Source organism: Euleptes europaea, chromosome 17, assembly GCF_029931775.1.
Source record: "Euleptes europaea isolate rEulEur1 chromosome 17, rEulEur1.hap1, whole genome shotgun sequence".
Taxonomy (NCBI): domain Eukaryota; kingdom Metazoa; phylum Chordata; class Lepidosauria; order Squamata; family Sphaerodactylidae; genus Euleptes; species Euleptes europaea.
This window is the reverse complement of record NC_079328.1, coordinates 9,985,770-10,003,204: the sequence shown is the minus strand read 5'-3', so window position 1 is coordinate 10,003,204 and position 17,435 is coordinate 9,985,770. Positions and strand designations below refer to the sequence as shown.

Genomic DNA, 17,435 nt, shown 5'->3' with positions numbered 1-17,435 from the left:
TAGCTGGTGATTGGACAGACCTCTTGCCTGAGACCTTGAGGAGCCACTGCCAGTCTGAGTAGGCAGTATTGGCAATGGTCTGGTTCAGTATAGATCAACTTCACTTGGAAGGATCAAAATGAAACTTTGGGTGTCTTTAGACTGGGAAGATGTAAGTCAGTCAGCTGCTTTTCTGAGCTCCAGAAAGCTACCATTTCTTTCCCCCCTAGAAGCTCAGGGTGATTATCCCATGTCCCTCATTCACAACAACCCTGTGAGGTGGGTTAGGCTGTGATATAGACCCTGGCCCAAATTAACCTGAACAGGGATTTGAACTCTCTGCATTAGTCTGACATTCTTGTCCACTTCATCATGCAGATTCTCAGAGGGCATAGGTTCATAGATATACTGGTGGAAGGATATATTTTCCAGGTCTTCCATCCAGGTGGATCAGGCTCACACTTCCATAATTCTACCAAAGCTACAAGTTTGGTGATTCCTGAACAAGGAAGTGGGGGGGGGGGATATATGGGAGAATAGCTGTGTGTCCTGAAGCAGTTGGTATGGATCTGTGGTTTTTTTGTAGCGACATCTGGGCAGATAGGTTCTTTTTCGCTGGGCTCTGTAGATCTTCCACCTTGTTTACAACCGTTCTTCAAGCATAAGATGTTTTACAGCTGTTATAAATGCTAACGAGAAGTACATTTTTTGCCTGGATTTAGAGTGTTTTTACTTAGAGTGTTTTTACAGAGTGTTTATTTACCCGCTACACAGGCAGTTGATGGAAATTTAGATATCCACAAAATTAAGTCTGCATTCTCTATGGAGCTCGGACGCTGTTCTAGCCAATTCCCAAAGATGGGCATGGGGTAGCTGAGCAGCTCTTTCCTGCGTTCTGGCTGGAGAGTAAAAATGGAGGAGTTTTGTCCCTGGGGATGGTTCTGAAGCCGCTGTAGCTGCTCCATCTAAATGGCACCATGAATACAGAGGATGTCTACGTACAGGGCTGAGCGCACTAAAAAAATTCAGTTCTATAGCCAGGCACTGCACATTCTGCAGCAAGAAAAAGCTCCAACCCGTCATAATTTTCCCAGCTAAAGACGTTTGCATAATTTATTTTTTGCATATTTCTGCAATTTGTACTATTTCACACAATTTGTTCTGGCTTTGTTAGTCATGAAGAAAGGCGAGCAACTGCACAAGGAACTGAAACCTCCCCCGCCCACCCACTCACCCAGGCCTAGCCTCTGGCCACCTTGTTTGGCTACCTCTCTGGACACTGGGTCCCCATTCCCCCCCACTCCCCTCCAAGGACAACACAGCCCAATTCAAGTGTCTGGGCTGAATAAGAAGGATTGCTGGGGATTGGTACATACATAGGGTTGCCAGGTCCCCCCTCTCCTCCGATGGGAGGTTTTTGGGGTGGAGGTGAGGCAGAGATCGCGCGCGGCCATGCCTACGCGATCTCATCACTTCCGGTTTACACCCGGAAGCGCCGCATTGCAAGGGGCCTTCCACCACACAAACTGGGAGTTTGAGTGGTAAAAGGCCCATTGTGATGCAGCACTTCCGGGAGTAAACCAGAAGTGACATGCTGTGGTGGGCAGGCGCACATGCATGCGTTACCCGCTGACCTAAGCTGGTTGGCGGGCAGCCAGATGGATTGGCGGGGGTGTGCCCGCCACCACTTGGCACTTGGCAACCCTATACATACAGCATGCCTTCCGGGAAGGGCTGTGCTTGCTTGATGTTGCTTGCCTTGAAACTTTTTCCTCCCTCCCATGATGGAGACTCAAGCAGCTAGGAGAAAAGGAGGGGGAAGAGGAAGGTGCCAGCCCCAGTTCCTGTAAGGCTGTTCCCACATGGTTGTTTTGCTCGGCCTAGATTTCCTTACAGTGGCAATGTGTTCAGGAGCATCCGCATGATGCCATTTTCTATTCATCCTGATTTATCTTCTCCCCTGCTTTGCTGCACGATTTCTCAAATTTGGTTTGGTATGATCCTTAAGGAAAGATTGCAGTCAGAAAGCCTTTGGATGCTTTAGGGATGGGGAGCTGTGCATTTTTTCAGGTCCCACCATTTTCCTTACTCCACTGGCTTAAAAAAAAACAAAGCAGGAATTGCTACATCACTATAGCATTATAAGGTTATAACAATCTGGCTGCAGTGTACTAACTTCTGGGTATTTGAAGAAAAAAGAAAGTCTCTTGCCCTTTTCCTTGTGGAGTTATTGGGATAAAAGTGCATGCTGCACATTTCCCTTATAACTTCACAGCTAAAAGAACTTGAGACTTTTTAGAAAAAAGGAAGCTGGGAACTGCCTATTGCCACAGTGTTGTAAGGCTACAGAGGTCTAGCAGTTCCTGATGTTTACCTTTTAAAATGTCTGGTAGAGAGGAGGAAATGATGGTTGTCAGTGGCTGAGGCAAGGAAACTGCAGGGAAAACTGCTGTGTGGCACTGCAGTTGCCCGTCCATTTGTTACAACGACAAAAGCTACGCAGAGAATTGTCTCTGGGAGTTTCAAAAGAGGTGGTTCCATTTTGGGCTGCTTTCTGGGTGCAAGATTTTTTAATTTCCTTCTTGTATGTGCTGAGCAGTACTGATGCAGTTATGGGTTAGATGCCAGGAATACTGCTCCACTATCTGCCAGCTCAACCTGTGTTTCATGGAAGCAGAGGAAGAGGAATCAGTGCAATAATGGGTGGGGTATGTTGAGAAGCATGGAGGAGGCAAATAAGGCAAACTCGGAGCTGCTACTCTGAGGTATTTTACTCCCTCAAATCAACTACACTCATCCCCTCCTGGGCCTGCCTGGACCCAGGTGACAGTGCCACAGGCCCAGTAGGGGATGCCTGTCTCTCCCATGGTAATGACAGCTGAAAGCAAGTTCAGCCCCCCCCCCTTATGGTGTATCGCACCATCCTCACTATGCCCCTGGGCAGTAACTTACCTAGCTGTGGATAAGCTTGTACATGAAGTTCAGGGGAATCATATAGAATGAACCGAACACAATATTACGTGAAGTGAGTGCTGGCACTGATGCTGGCGTAAACTAGTGACCAGGCAAGAGAACATAGATGTGTAGTAGGGATGCCGGTATGGTTTCCATCTGGCTGCTTTTGAATCGTTACGACTTTGTGATCAAGCCTGAGGGGGTTACCGCATTATGTATTCCTAGCGATGTATTAAGAGTTTGAAAACGTTATAAAAAATACTGTTCGCACTTTCTATGTATTCCCACCGATGTATTAAGAGTTTGAAACTTATAAAAAATACCGTTCGCACTTTGTTTGGCCCCTTTAGCTGTGAAGACGTCTTCCAACCTTTTTTTAGCCGGGGCATCCGAAAACCCTTTTAAAGCGATGTTTTTTATAACATTTTCAAACTCTTAATACATCGCTGGGAATACATAATGCGGTAACCCCCAGTGATATGTTTTTGCCTGAGTTCTTAAAGCTTGCACACTGTTCTGAGCTACAGGAAGATTTTAAATGCACTAGTATTGGAGTGCATTCACACACACCCTTAAACAGAGGCTGTCAGTGTAAATGCGCGCAGAGAAGTATGTCATCTTAGTGAGAAGTGGGGAAATAATACATAACAGATCACAAAGGCTGTGTGAGACAGTAGACGTGCAGTTGAAAGTGCGTGTGTGTAAAATATAATGCATGTTGTATGTGTACATGGAACTTCTAGGGGCTTTTAAGGAACTTGTTGAAAACTGGAGCCCGGCCTGGTTGCCAGATGTTAAAATACAGCATGCTACAGCCTCTCCCCCCAAAGAATTTTTTCTTCCAAATAAAAATAGCAATACAGCGTTATGTTCTTAACTTTAATGAAAGCCATTTGAGCTTTCAGGCTTTTGGAAATTTACATTACCTAGGAATGTGGCCTTTTATTTAGCCAAGATGTGTAATTTAATCAGGTACAATATTAATACCTTAAATGTATACAGGTTGATTATCCCTTATCTGGAATCTGATATCCGGACTGACCTGAAAACCAGACTTTTTGAGCAAACATGGCAGGCATTACAGGCCCTCAGCAGTCCGCTAGTTTGCTTTGTTATGGTTCAATGTACCCAAAATTACTAAAAACATTGTTTAAAATTACATTCAGGCTACATGTATAAAGTGTATATGAAACATATATAAAACATAAATGAATTTTGTGTTTAGACTTGGGTCTCATCCCCGGGATATCTCATTATGTATATGCAAATATTCCAAAATATAGAAAGATCCGAAATTCGGACCGCTTCTGGTCCCAAGTCCAAGATAAGGGATACTCAACCTCTATATGTTTTCTTCACTTGAAAATGTAACTTTTTAGTGAGTCTGAAGATAAGAACTGATTAAAGGAATTATTGGATGAAGAAATGTAACCCACCTCTCCCCACCCCTTCAGTTATATTGGAGGCCTCATAAGAAAACCATCCATTCAAAAGTTCTCAAACGTTACCATTACTGAATAAAAATGCTGGATAACAAAGCTTGCTGATTTGGCTTCTGCCCTTAAGGACTGAGGAATAATCCCGTGTGTGTGTGTGTGTGTGTGTGTGTGTGTGTGTGTTAAGTGCCGTCAAGTCGCTTCCGACTCATGGCGACCCTATGAATGAAAGTCCTCCAAAATGTCCTATCTTTGACAGCCTTGTTCAGATCTTGCAAATTGAAGGCTGTGGCTTCCTTTATTGAGTCAATCCATCTCTTGTTGGGTCTTCCTCTTTTCCTCCTGCCCTCAACTTTTCCTATCATGACGGTCTTTTCCAGTGACTCTTTCGTCTCATGACGTGACCAAAATACGACAGCCTCAGTTTAGTCATTTTAGCTTCTAGGGTCAGTTCAGGCTTGATTTGATCTATAACCCACTGATTTGTTTTTTTGGCAGTCCACGGAATCCGTAACACTCTCCTCCAACACCACATTTCAAAGGAATCTATTTTCTTCCTATCAATAATCCCATAGTGTAATTCAAAGTCAGAGGCTTCATTCGGATAAACATGCCAAACCATGATTAAGATGGCATAATTAGATGACTCAGTTCATATGTAATAGAAAACCGTGGCTTAATTAAGATAACAATGATCATCCAAATTTATGACAGTCCACTGACCATGGTTGCTTAGCTTACGTCTATGATGATTCCCCACTTCCTTTTTCACTTAACTGAGTGGCTCCTTTTTCTTCTTGTTTCTCTGTCCCCCCAGAAGTTAAAATGTATATATATTCTGACTCAGTCTAGGAGGCTGAGGGACTGAAAAACCCTTGGTTGGTATATATGTCTGAAAATGGCACATGAGAGGCTGATATTACTTCACAACACATAAACTGTTTTATTTCACTCATATGGGGAAATGGTCAAGTCAGACTGCCAGGAAGGTTTCAGTTTTAAATTTGGCAGGTGAAAGGCAACAGGAATTAGGGAAACTTGTTATAACTATGTACAATAGATAGTTTGTCACAAAAGTGTAGCTGTTTTGTTCTACCTACAGTTGTTTGTGACTGTTGAGAGAGATCATTTGGCTTGCACTCCTTGGTTAAACACGCATAAGCTTATTTTGACACAAAATGTCTACAGTCTGTGGAGGCAGGAACATACACACAGGTTCCAATTCTCCTTTTAAAACGCTTGATAGGGATCACCCCCTTTCCCTTGGCACTATTTCCCTCAGGAAAGGACTACTGGTTTCACTTCCCTATTTCAAGAACCTCCTTGATCCTCCACTCATCTCCTTCTCCTCTCCTCCCACCTTCCTTCCTAACAGCCACTCTCCCTGATGAATAGTAGAATTCTTTTTGAACCCCTTGTCAATCAGGGTTCTCAGACCGGTATAAGGCATCTGCAGCTAGCTGTCCGTCACATCAAACCTGGATCAGAAATTTAGATTTGAAGTGGGTTCATTAACCGCAGCTTAAGTAAACTGTTGCGTGACTTACAAACTTGGAAATCCTGGCTTGTTCCCAGGGGGTGCCCTTATGTACGCCCAGCTACAAAGGCGTCTGCTTCAGTGAAGGTGACAAAACAGGGCTGTGTCAAAGCAAACCAGGATTTAAGTGATTGTGAGCAGAAGCCTGGTTTCACAAACTATTACGTCTGAATCAATGAGTACTAGTTTGCAATCGGCTGGAAAACTTTGGCTTGGAGTGGAATTGCAAACAATGATTTGTGCTGACAGTGGTTTGGCATGATGTCTGAATTGACCAGTTAAGGCTTCCAGAGGCCGCTGCGCGTAGATGGTGCTGTGCTAAGCAGATGGCAAATGAAAAGAGACAAGCTGCGCTAAACCATGGTTAGCCTGTCTTGTTTGGAAGCTCAAACTGTGGCTAGCCTGAAAGGTGGTTTGGCATCAGGGCTGCCAGGTCTCCTGCTAAGGGTTGCCAGGCTTCAACTGGCAACTCCCAGGAGAAATCGGCAGGAGGGCTGGGGTGGGGAAATGTGTGGGTGATGTTGGTGACGTTGCCAGGTGGGGGGGTGGGGAAAGACGGTGGGGGTGAGAAATCACCACTGTTCCAGCGGTGCAGCGTCAGTTCAGGAGCAAACCTGGAAGTGATATGATTGTGTTGGGGCTGTGCTTTGGGATGCAGTGCCCGTGCAATGACTAGGATTGCCAACCTCCAGGGGGGACCTGGAGATCTCCTGGAATTACAGCTCATCTCCAGACTATAGATCAATTCCCCTAGAGAGAATGCCTTTGGAGGGTGGATTATAAAGCATTATATTCTGCTGTAGTCTCCAAGCTCCACTCTCCCCAGCCTCCACCCCCTAAATCTGCAGGCATTTCCCAACCCAGACTGGCAACCCTAGCAACGACAGCCCTTCCAGGTTTGTACAGAAGTGACGTTGTGCTGTCGAAGCAACAATTCTTTACATGTCCCCACCCCCCTGCTGTTTCTCACTGGCTGTCAGCATAGGGCTGGCAACCTTATTTGTCGTGTCTAAAATGAAACAGATAGTTAATCGTGAGTACAGCAGAGGTCTAAATTTTACACAGCCCCCCATGCATTCAGTAAGGAATCAGACTGGGAAGGTGAATGTAGGAGATCCCGGAGAAACTCCCTACTTTCTTAGGCCTCTCTGTATGCTCTTGAGGACCTTTGTTTTCCAAACACGGGCATTAGGGTTGCTTGCTCCAAGTTGGGAAATACCTAGAGATTTTGGGGGGTGAAGCTTGAGGAGGGCAGGGTTTGGGGAGGGGAGGGACTTCAATGGGGTATAATGCCATAGTGTCCACCTTCCAAAGAGGCCATTTTGTCCAGGTGAACTCATCTCTGTCGCCTGGAGACCAGTTGTAATAGCAGGAGATCTCCAGCCGCCACCTGGAGGTTGGCAACAGTAACAGGCATGCCTGCCACAAAGCAGAGTTGGACAGTGGTCTCGTTCAGCAGATCAGTGTTAAAGGGAGAACCTGTCTAACCCTAATATACAGGATCTGGTTCTCCTAGGAAATGAACTGAAGCTTGCCCTGTGAAGCTTGCCCTGCCCAAGAGGACTTGCCTGAAGTAAATTTGTAGAAGGGAGGGTGATGCAATTTGGATTTTCCACCTCAGGCCCCAAAGTGCCTCCAGCTGTCTGTTAAGGATCTTTTTTTTTCTTCCTGTGTGAGTGTTGTTGAGAGCAGATTGTGCTGAGCACCCAGCTGCATAATATTAGCATTCTTACAGTAACTCAATAATGACTTTCAGGTTTTTGGAGCTCTCCGGCTAATGACAGACTGCAAAATCCTTCGCCCCTCCAGAAGCCCCTGCCTCCAGACTGCGTTTCCAAAGGCTCCCAGCAGCTCTGCCTCATAAATGGAGTTCATTCTATAAGGACCAGAACGCCTTCGGAGCTGGAATGCAGCCAGACCAACGGAGCCTTGTGTTTTATTAATCCTCTCTTCTTGAAAGTACACAGCCAAGATGTCGGTGGAAATCTGAAAAGGGCCTGCCTAAGAACTCAAGACCTGAATGGCCCGGAGAGGTCTCGCTCCCCCCCACCCCGGCCTCCCCCACCTTCTATTCATAGCCTCCTCGCGAGCCCTCAGCTGTCCAGGACTATAAACCAGGCAAGCTTGCCAGAAACGGATGGTCGCAACAAACACTGGAGCTTGAATCTGCTGCAGAAGAGGCCAACCCCTATTCCACCACCTCGCCTGAAGAAGAAGGCGCTCTCTTTAGAAGCGGAGAGCAGTGCCAAAAGCTCGGGAGGAACTCAGCCAAGCCCTAACTCAGCGCCCGGGCCAGAAACTGCTGGCGTTCCAGGTGGAGCCCCGCCTCAGCAAAATTTAGCAGGCGGCAGAAAGAGCTTGGTTGCATGCTCTGAGTCACAAGTTCAGTGCAATGGAGGGAGGCAGCGGCTGAGCGACATGAGTCTTTCCACCTCTTCCTCCGACTCGCTGGATTTTGACCGGAGCATGCCGCTCTTCGCCTACGATGGGGATACCAACAGCAGCTTGGAAGAGTACGAAGGGGAGAGCGACCAGGAGAGCATGGCGCCGCCCTTGAAGTCCAAGAAGAAAAGGAGCAGCTCGTTTGTGCTCCCCAAAATTGTCAAATCCCAGCTGCGGAAAATGAGTGGGGTTTTCAGCTCCTTCATGACCCCAGAGAAGAGGATGATCAAGAGAATAGCGGAAATGTCTCGAGACAAGCGCACCTATTTTGGCTGCCTGGTGCAGGACTACGTGAGCTTTTTGCAGGAGAACAAAGAATGCCACGTTTCCAGCACGGACCTGCTTCAGACGATCCGGCAGTTTATGACCCAAGTCAAAAGCTACTTGTCCCAGAGCTCTGAGCTGGATCCTCCCATTGAATCACTGATCCCAGAAGACCAAATCGGTAAGTGAAGGTGTGATTCTTTTGCCTAAATTCACCTGTGAGAAATGACAAGTTCTCTTGCGGTTAACCATTTCTGCGCCAGTTGGAAAGGGGCCAGATTTTCTTATTGGTAGTTTATTGGTAGACATCTATTGGTAGATGTCTTCTTTTCGAAATTGAAATCCATCTTATTGAGGTGAAAATTTACGAAAAATACAAGATTGTAAAAACAAGCAAGTATACCATCACAGTCTGCTGGGGGACTTATAGAAAGGCATTAAGGCTCACAGGGTACATACCAGGAGGGGAAGAGAGTGAGGCCAGGTTAAGAGTGCATGAATGGAGATACACATTCCAGGAACAAATACAGAACACTAACGATGATAAATGATTTAGGCTGCAATCCTATGTACACATAGCAACATTCAGTTAAGTGGTATGTGCTTTTCAATAACCACCTTTAGGATTAGGCCATGTGCCTGGCGACACCTAAATTTTATACCTGTATTGCAGCCCCCAAACCAAGTGATTTTGTAGGAACAGATATTTAATGTATTTTGTCTTCCCATATAGGCTTTTTGTTGGTTTTTGCCTTTGGGATTGCAGGGTAGCCATAGGGGGCTGTTAATGCAAGGCAGAGATTATATCTGAAAGGGAAAAGGGAGCGATTTACATCAGGATTTGTTTGCTTCTTTGTAGCATATATAAGCATTTTATGTGTCTCTGGAGGGAACGCATGTGTTCAGCTGCCCACGGCAGAGGGACATGTGCCAGAAATTCAGGTTAACCCCCTGAGGATGGTGTCTCTCTGTCTATGTGGCGCTAGTTCAAAAAGGCTGGAAGGCTGTGTTCGTAGTAAACGTCCCTCAGAGCCAAATACTTTCCTTGTGAGCTCATTTCGCTGAACTGTTTTCCTCCCCCTTGCTTCATTTGCCGGGCGTCCGGGGCAGGCTTTTGTTTGTAGCTCAGGCTGATAACAGCTTTCTCTGGGAATGGTGATGTGTTTTTGCACTGAAACTTTGGCAGGTTGTGAATCGAGGAGCTGTTTCTATATGGCTGACTCATTGTTGATCCAGCATTCAGGGAATATATTGCCAAGAAGTCACATCCTGTGATTAGAACCGAAAAAAGGAAAGAAACACAAAATAGTTCAGTGGTTTAATATGAAAGAGATTACTGTGTGTTGTATAACTGCAAGACCCTCCTGTTTCTGTGTCATTTCTTTTTGGCTCTGGGGTTGTTTGTTTGTTTGTTTGTTTCACAAAGAAATGGCCAACTTGTAGTTGGATTGCCTTTTGGTGCTTGTTACAAGGGTGTGGTTGAAACTAAGTTGGTGCTAGTTAGAATAGTAATTTTCATATGTTAATGGCTATATGTTTTAGCTGGTTGGATGTAGTTGAGCAACTGATAGCTGTGTGAAGAGTCTCTGATTATGCAGAGAGGCAGTTTGAGCCAAGCAGAAGTCTTTCTTCTTGAGGTTTATGCAGCTAACCACAGCAGAGCAGGAACATCAGATGTTTGCTGACTGAAGCACAGAGCTATGTGTAGGCAGATTGACTCATTCCGCACAGACAATAGAACAAAGGCTACCCTAATCTTTCTATTACATGTTTTACTTTGTCACTTCTGCACCCCTAAGGTTAGGGCTCACAAATAATTGCTTGCTTTTCTTTCTAGGTCAGACTGTGATATTTTAATTTTCTAGTCTGGAGTGTTCTGGCTTACAGAACTGTGATGTCTCCAGGTGTAAAAATCCTCCAGTTCTTCACTCCTGGATAACAGTGAAAAAACTTAGAAGTCTTTTGCAAATGAATGCAGTACTTGATACTAATAACTAGCATTTATGTAGTGCATTTTAAATGACTGATTACAGTTCACGTGTTTTATCGTGAACTTAAGAGGAGCACAGCTGGATCAAGCCAGAGGTCCATCTTGTTCAACATCCTCTGCCTAACAGTGGGGAGAGAGGTTCTTCAGCAGGAGATGAAAGTCTTCCCCTCTGCTTTACTCACAACACCTGGTATTCAGAGGTACACTGTCGCTGAACATGGGAGTTCTGTTTAACTATTGTTATTTATCATCTGGAGCCCTTTATTCTGCTAGAGGTCCTTGTGATTCTAGCTGCTTTCCTTAAGGATGTAAGATGATCCCTGCCGGATTGGACTGAGAGTCCATTTAGCCAAGCATGTTGCTGCTCACAGGCCCGCCACGTGTCAGAGCGCACAAGGAACAACTGCTCAAATTTATTTCTCTGCTACTTTCATAGCAAAGGCAAAACAACCCTGTCCTATTTATAAAGTTCGTAAATAGAGATTTTTGACACGGCAGAGCTCTAAATATAAATGGCTATGGCATTACAGTGCTTTCATTGTACAGGTGTGGAATAAACCTTCACTTCCAGTATGGTGTAGTGGTTAAGAGCTGTGGTTACTCTAATATGGAGAACCGGGTTTGATTCCTCACTCTACATGAAGCCTTGAGTCAGTCACAGTTCTCTCTGAACTCTCTCAGCCCCACCTGCCTCACAAGGTGCCTATAGTGTGTGTGTGTGAGGCAATTGTAAGCCGCTTTGAGACTCCTTAAAGGTAGAGAAAAGCAGGGTATAAAAACCAACTCTTCTGTTTGTTCTTCTTCCCCCCACCTCCCCATGAATGAAAGGCATTTGACCGTGTCAACCTGGCATACAATTCCCCTCTGCCTCCTTTCTGCTTATATTTGGTTGGTAATGTGAGCACTTGTCCCTGTGGTAATCCCATAAACAACATCCACAGACGAGTAGTCCAAAAGAGAGTTGATTTATTAGAAAACCTACAGGTATACAGAGATAACAGGTAAATTGGCACGAATGAGAACTAAAGGCACGGCTAAAGGCCTATATGGAAGAGCACTGGTCATATCAGATAGTGAAGGCAGCCATGACAACCCCCCCCCCCCCTACGAGAGCAGTTCCCACAGAGGAAAGGAATTTGGCAGTTACCAGGCTTGGCCTTGGGATGCACCTGGCAGAATCATAACACACACAATAACACACACACCCACAGTCTGGCTGTCTCAGCAGAGAGCAGGCCTGACATTCTGCTCCCCTTAAGGCCCCCCTCCCACAGTCCCGTGCATGGGCGCTGGTTTGTGAGGGTAAGCCGTATGGAATTGACGGATCAAACGGGGTGCAGAAACATCATGTGCGCGCACCCACTTATCTTGCGCAGAACTGAAGTGTTTCCAATGAACCAAATACTGGAGGAACCATGATGGAGACGCGAGTCCAGGATTTTTGCGATTTCAAAATGTTCTCCCCCCCCCCCACCATCACCGGCGGTTCTGGGAGGGGTTCAGGGTGCCACTCCAGGGAGGGAATGTGCGGTTTCAGTAAACTGATATGGAACACAGGATGGATCCGTCTTAAAGACTTTGGGAACGAGAGCTCCACAGTTACTGGGTTGATGACTCGAGAAATGGGAAAGGGTCCCACGTACCTGGCACTGAGTTTGTTACACGGGCGGTTGGACCACAGATTCTTGGTGGACAAGTAAACCATATCCCCCACTTTATAATCCTTCCCTGGTGAGCGGTGTTTGTCAGCTTGAGCCTTGTATTTACGTTTGGCCCATTCCAGGTTTTTAATCAGCCAGGGCCAGGTTGTTTGAATAGTGTGTACCCAGCCGGCTACACCATTGCCCCCCTCCTCCCCTGAGACATCGTAGTGGCCAATGGGGCTGAAGTCCTGACCGTACACGGCCCGGAAGGGGCTATACCCAGTGGATTGATGGACAGCATTATTGTAGGCATACTCAGCAAAGGGTAACAATTCAACCCAATCATCTTGATGAAAGTTAACATAACAACGCAAATAGCATTCTAACACAGCATTAACCCGTTCCGTCTGGCCGTTGGTTTGGGGATGGAAGGCACTTGAGAGACCTTGTTCCACCCCCACCAATTTTAAGAAAGCTTTCCAGAATTTAGCTACATAGCTACTTCCACGGTCGCTGACCACCTTGCGCGGAAAACTATGTAGACAGAAGACATGTGACACAAAGAGGCGGGCCAGTTTTGGGGCGGACAGGATACCTGCGCAAGGGACAAGATGCACCTGTTTAGAGAATAGGTCCGTGATCACCCAAAGTACAGTTTTTCCTTTACTGAGGGGGAGATCGGTCATAAAATCCATTGCAATTACTTCCCACGGTCTAGTGGGGGTTTCTAATGGTTGCAATAATCCGGGGGGTTTACCTTGGGACCTCTTGACAGTAGTGCATACTGGGCAACTGTGGATGAATGAATCCACGTCAGTTCGCATGCCCGCCCACCAAAACTGTCTCCGTAACAAATGTAACGTTTTTAGAAATCCAAAGTGTCCTGCGGTCTTGGCTCCATGGACTAGCTGTAGCACTTCCTTCCGTAGTCCTTTAGGCACATACAGCTTAGAGTCTTTGTACCAAAAACCTCCACGTTCAGTCAGAGCGGTGGGGAGGGCTTGCGCAGAGAGTTCGGCTTGGCAACCGGAACGAAGTGAGGTCAAAAAAGAGTCTGTTAGATCCATCCCATCTGGCAGTGTGGGCTCCGTGCTGGCGGGAGGGGAAGCTGATGTTCCAGAAGGGGGTCGGACCGCTGGGATGTCAGGGCGACCGGGTGCCGGCAGAGCTGGCGAAGGAAGCGAGGGGGGTGGCGCGGTCGGGCCGACCGGCGTGGTTGGGCTTGGAGTTCCCCCCCCCCCCCATGCGAAGGCTGTGGCGGGAGCCGGGCTTGCGATCGAGTTTGGACTGCTAGAGTGGGCAGCAAACCTCTTTGAGCAGGAGTGAACAGGGACTCGGTGGGGCGTTCACCCTTGGTTGGGTATTGGGGAAGCCTGGATAGAGCATCAGCCAGGACATTGTCTCAGGATCCTTTTGGCCTAGAAAGTCCCATTTGATGCTCTGTATGAGGAGAGTCTAGTACAGTGTAACAGCGAAGGTGCCACACTAGAAACTGGGAGATCAGGGTACCATGAAGCACCCTGGCCCAGTCAGCCTTCCTCAGCCTAACGTACCTCAGGGTGGAGGATAAAGTGGAGAAAGGAGAACCATGTATGTTCCTGAACTCCTTAGAATCATAGAGTTGGAAGGGACCACCTGGATCATCTAGTCCAACCCCCTGCACAATGCAGGAAATTCCAAACTACCTCCCCCCCACATCCCCAATGACCCCCACTCCATGCCCAGAAGATGGCCAAGATGCCCTCCTCATCATCTGCCTAAGGTCATAGAAACAGCATTGCCGACAGATGGCCATCTAACCTCTGCTTAAAAACCTCCAGGGAAGGAGAGCTTACCACCTCCCAAGGAAGCCTGTTCCACTGAGGAACCGCTTTAACCGTTAGAAAATTCTTCCTAATGTCTAGATGGAAACTCTTTTGATTGAATTTCAACCCGTTGGTTCTGGTCCAACCTTCTGGGCAACAGAAAACAACTCTGCACCCTCCTCTATATGACAGCCCTTCAAGTACTTGAAGATGGCTATCATATCCCCTCTCAGTCTTTTCCTCTTCAGGCTAAACATACCCAGCTCCTTCAACCTTTCCTCATAGGACTTGGTCTTCCTCCTTGGAGGAAGGGTCAGATAAGAATGCATTAGCAGCTGGAGGATCCCTTAACCTGGCCACCCTCCCCCTCCTCTTGATTGGCAGTTCCCACCTTGCAGCTCCAATTGTGGTTATTGAAACAATCATATGCCATCTTGAGATGGTATAATTCTGCAACAGCAGGGGCAGGGGGCACTCTTAAATGTGAAGGCAGAGTGTTGCTGCCTTGCAAAAAGCGGAGGCCTAGCTCCACCTCTGGCTCAGAGGCAGGGTTGCCAGGCCCCACTGGGGGTGGGGGGCCCACCCCCTGCCGCCAATCACCTGGCCTGCAGGGGGACCTTACTGACAGTGGGAGGCATCGCAGTGGCAACATGGCAGTGTCTCTTCCGGCAGATACTGGGACTGACATCATCGTCACATGGGATGCTTTGGTATTTGAGCTGAAACTCTAAGGTAACAATGGCTTTCTACCATAGAATTTTTGCCAAAATACTAGTGTCCCTGCATCACCCGCAATGCGATGACTGCATTTCTGGTGCGTGCTGGGAGTAATGTGGCTGCATTGCTGAGGAAGTCACGATGACAGCCTAGGCCTGCCCCTGCTGCTGGTAAGTCCACCCCCCACCAGTTGCCAGGAGGGACCTGGCAACCTTAATCAGAAACCTTCCAAAGGACTGTGGCCGTGGAGATGGCTGGCAAAGAGTGCGTTGATGAACCAGGTTCGGGTGACAGGGAAAACCTTCTCAAGGTGGGTGAGGTAGCCCTCTTCATTTGAAGCAACAGAAGGAACAGTGGGCTGTCTGGTGGGTTGTGAGGGAAAAGCCACGGTCTTGCTGTCGCGGTGCACAGTTTTGGGATGGGAGCAGCACTTGTCCACATGAACACATGAAGCTGCCTTATACTGAATCAGACCCTTGGTCCATCAAAGTCAGTATTGCCTACTCAGACCGGCAGCGGCTCTCCAGGGTCTCAGGCAGGGGTCTTTCACATCCCCTACTTGCCTAGTCCCTTTAACTGGAGATGCTGGGGATTGAACCTGGGACCTTCTGCATGCCTTGCAGATGCTGTACAAACTGAGCCACAGCCTCCTCCACTGGGAATGAGACATGCCAGTTAAAAGGGCTGGTTTTGTTGGGTGTTCTGTTTTGATTTTTCCAGTTTGAACTGGAAATGAGACAGAAGGTGGTTGAAGAAGGAGTCTGGTAAAGAGGAGCGTTTTGAGGGAGGGTGGGCTATAGCCTATAGAAACATGTATAGTGTAAAAGAAGTTGCAGGACCAACGGACAGAGGTCTTTCATTAAGCCTGAATTTCTTTTTAGATTTTGTTAACTCAGCTGGCTTTCCAGAACCAGTGGTCTCTAGGAAAAATCACCAAAGAATTTGATCAAAGCCACCATTAAAATAGGAAAGTTTCAACAAATTCAGGAATAAATTAAACTGTTTCACGGTCAAATTGGTATGAATCTTAGTTCCACTTTTGAAATACTATGTTAACCGATGACAGTCCTTATGAGTGGACAAAACAATAAAATTATAATTAAAGCTGCCTGTTGACCCAGCACAGGTAACTTAAAAGAGACTGGGTTTTTTGGCATGTAGGAAGTCAGCAAAATATTAATAACACTTTCTGGAAGACGGAACTAGAGAATTCTACCTCATGACTTAAAAACAAAACTTCATGAAAAGTATTTTCAAGGTCAGTTTTCTAGCTGCTAAATGAGAATGGTTTCTACAACTGAGCAGCTATGTGTGTTTGGAAGAATGCATTCCTGTTCAGGCTGAGCCTGCTCAAGGAACAGTTCACACACGGTCAACTTTGTTGGGGGCTTGGGTGCGGAGGGTGAACCAGGGCTTATCCATGGTGAGTTGGCAGCCATGACCTGTGATTGTGGAAAAACTGCATCTCAACACTGAGGTGGCTGCTTGTTCAGAGTGCCCCAGCTGGTCCACGCCATCAGTTTCCTATGTGTTTGCGTAACTCTATTCAGAACAAGAAATAAACCAGGGTCCCAGTCCTTGGTTTAGCTAGGAGAAGCTCTTTGTTCCGGTATTATTCAGTTGTGTCTGTTTTTCTTTCACCTAATCGTTTAGTAATTTTCTTGACCTATCTTAAAATACATGAGAGAACTAGAACCATCTAGAACAAGCAAGTACAACAATGTACAACATACTCGTACTGCAATTCGGTACCATGTAGTAATTAGAAATTAAAATAAGTTTTGAATGTACAGAATGCTTCGCATGAGTTTATTTGGTTATAATTCTTACCACACTGCTGTAAGATAGGTGGCATTATCTGTATATTGCAAAACCAGAGTGACCATCCACCCTTGAATCCGGTGAATCTGTGAAAGTCTACAGTATGTTTGGGTGAAGTTTCATTTAGCAAGATGTTACAAGCAGTGGTGGGCAGTATTGTAAGTATAACAGGAATGAGAAACAGGAGGTCAATTAAGAATAGATCAGTCATCTATATATGACTGATCCCACTTATACTGTCCCACTTATACTAAAACCCACTTAAAGGCCCATCAAGTCCAGCAGTCTGTTCACTCAGTGGCCAACCAGTTGCCTCTAGGAAGCCCCCAAACAAGACGACTGCAGCAGCAGTCCCTGATAAAATGTTACACTGCTTCAAAAGATAGTATAAGTGGGTTTTAGGACAGGATACAGAATCACAGGGAAACTGCTCACCCCCTCAAAGCACTTCCTGTTTCCACTTTAAAGTGGCTAATGGTAGGCCTAAAGAGAGTTACAATTGAGTCACTTGACTTAATTAAAAATGATGTATGATGACCACTATTACCTGCCTAGTTATTTGTTCTTGTGAAGCTGGAGGGGATTGTTTGCTGATTCAAAGTACTTCAGGGCTGTGACTAAAACAAAATAAAATATAAGGCTCTTACTAAGGCAGTAGACATTTGAAAAACAAATGAAACAGGTGGTGTGTTGAATAATGGCTTTGAGCCTTTAACTAGACAAATGGTTGATTGTGGCTGATTCCAAGGTGAAAATCTTATAAGACGTCCAACTATTGCTGAAAGTCCTAGAGTGACTCAGGTTACAAGTCAACTTCAAAAAGTCCAGACTAGAATCTACCTGAAG

General features: G+C 46.3%; 1 protein-coding gene across 2 annotated transcripts in view; it reads left to right on the top strand.

The window, feature by feature from the left end:
* The window catches only part of RIN2 (Ras and Rab interactor 2), a 63,458-nt gene that overhangs the window by 31,246 nt on the left and 14,777 nt on the right, over positions 1–17,435 (top strand). For both annotated transcript variants that reach the window (XM_056862242.1, XM_056862241.1), the window contains one exon: positions 7,664–8,794. In XM_056862242.1, the coding sequence (XP_056718220.1) occupies positions 7,664–8,794 (1,131 nt within the window). The remainder of the gene's footprint in view (positions 1–7,663; positions 8,795–17,435) is intronic.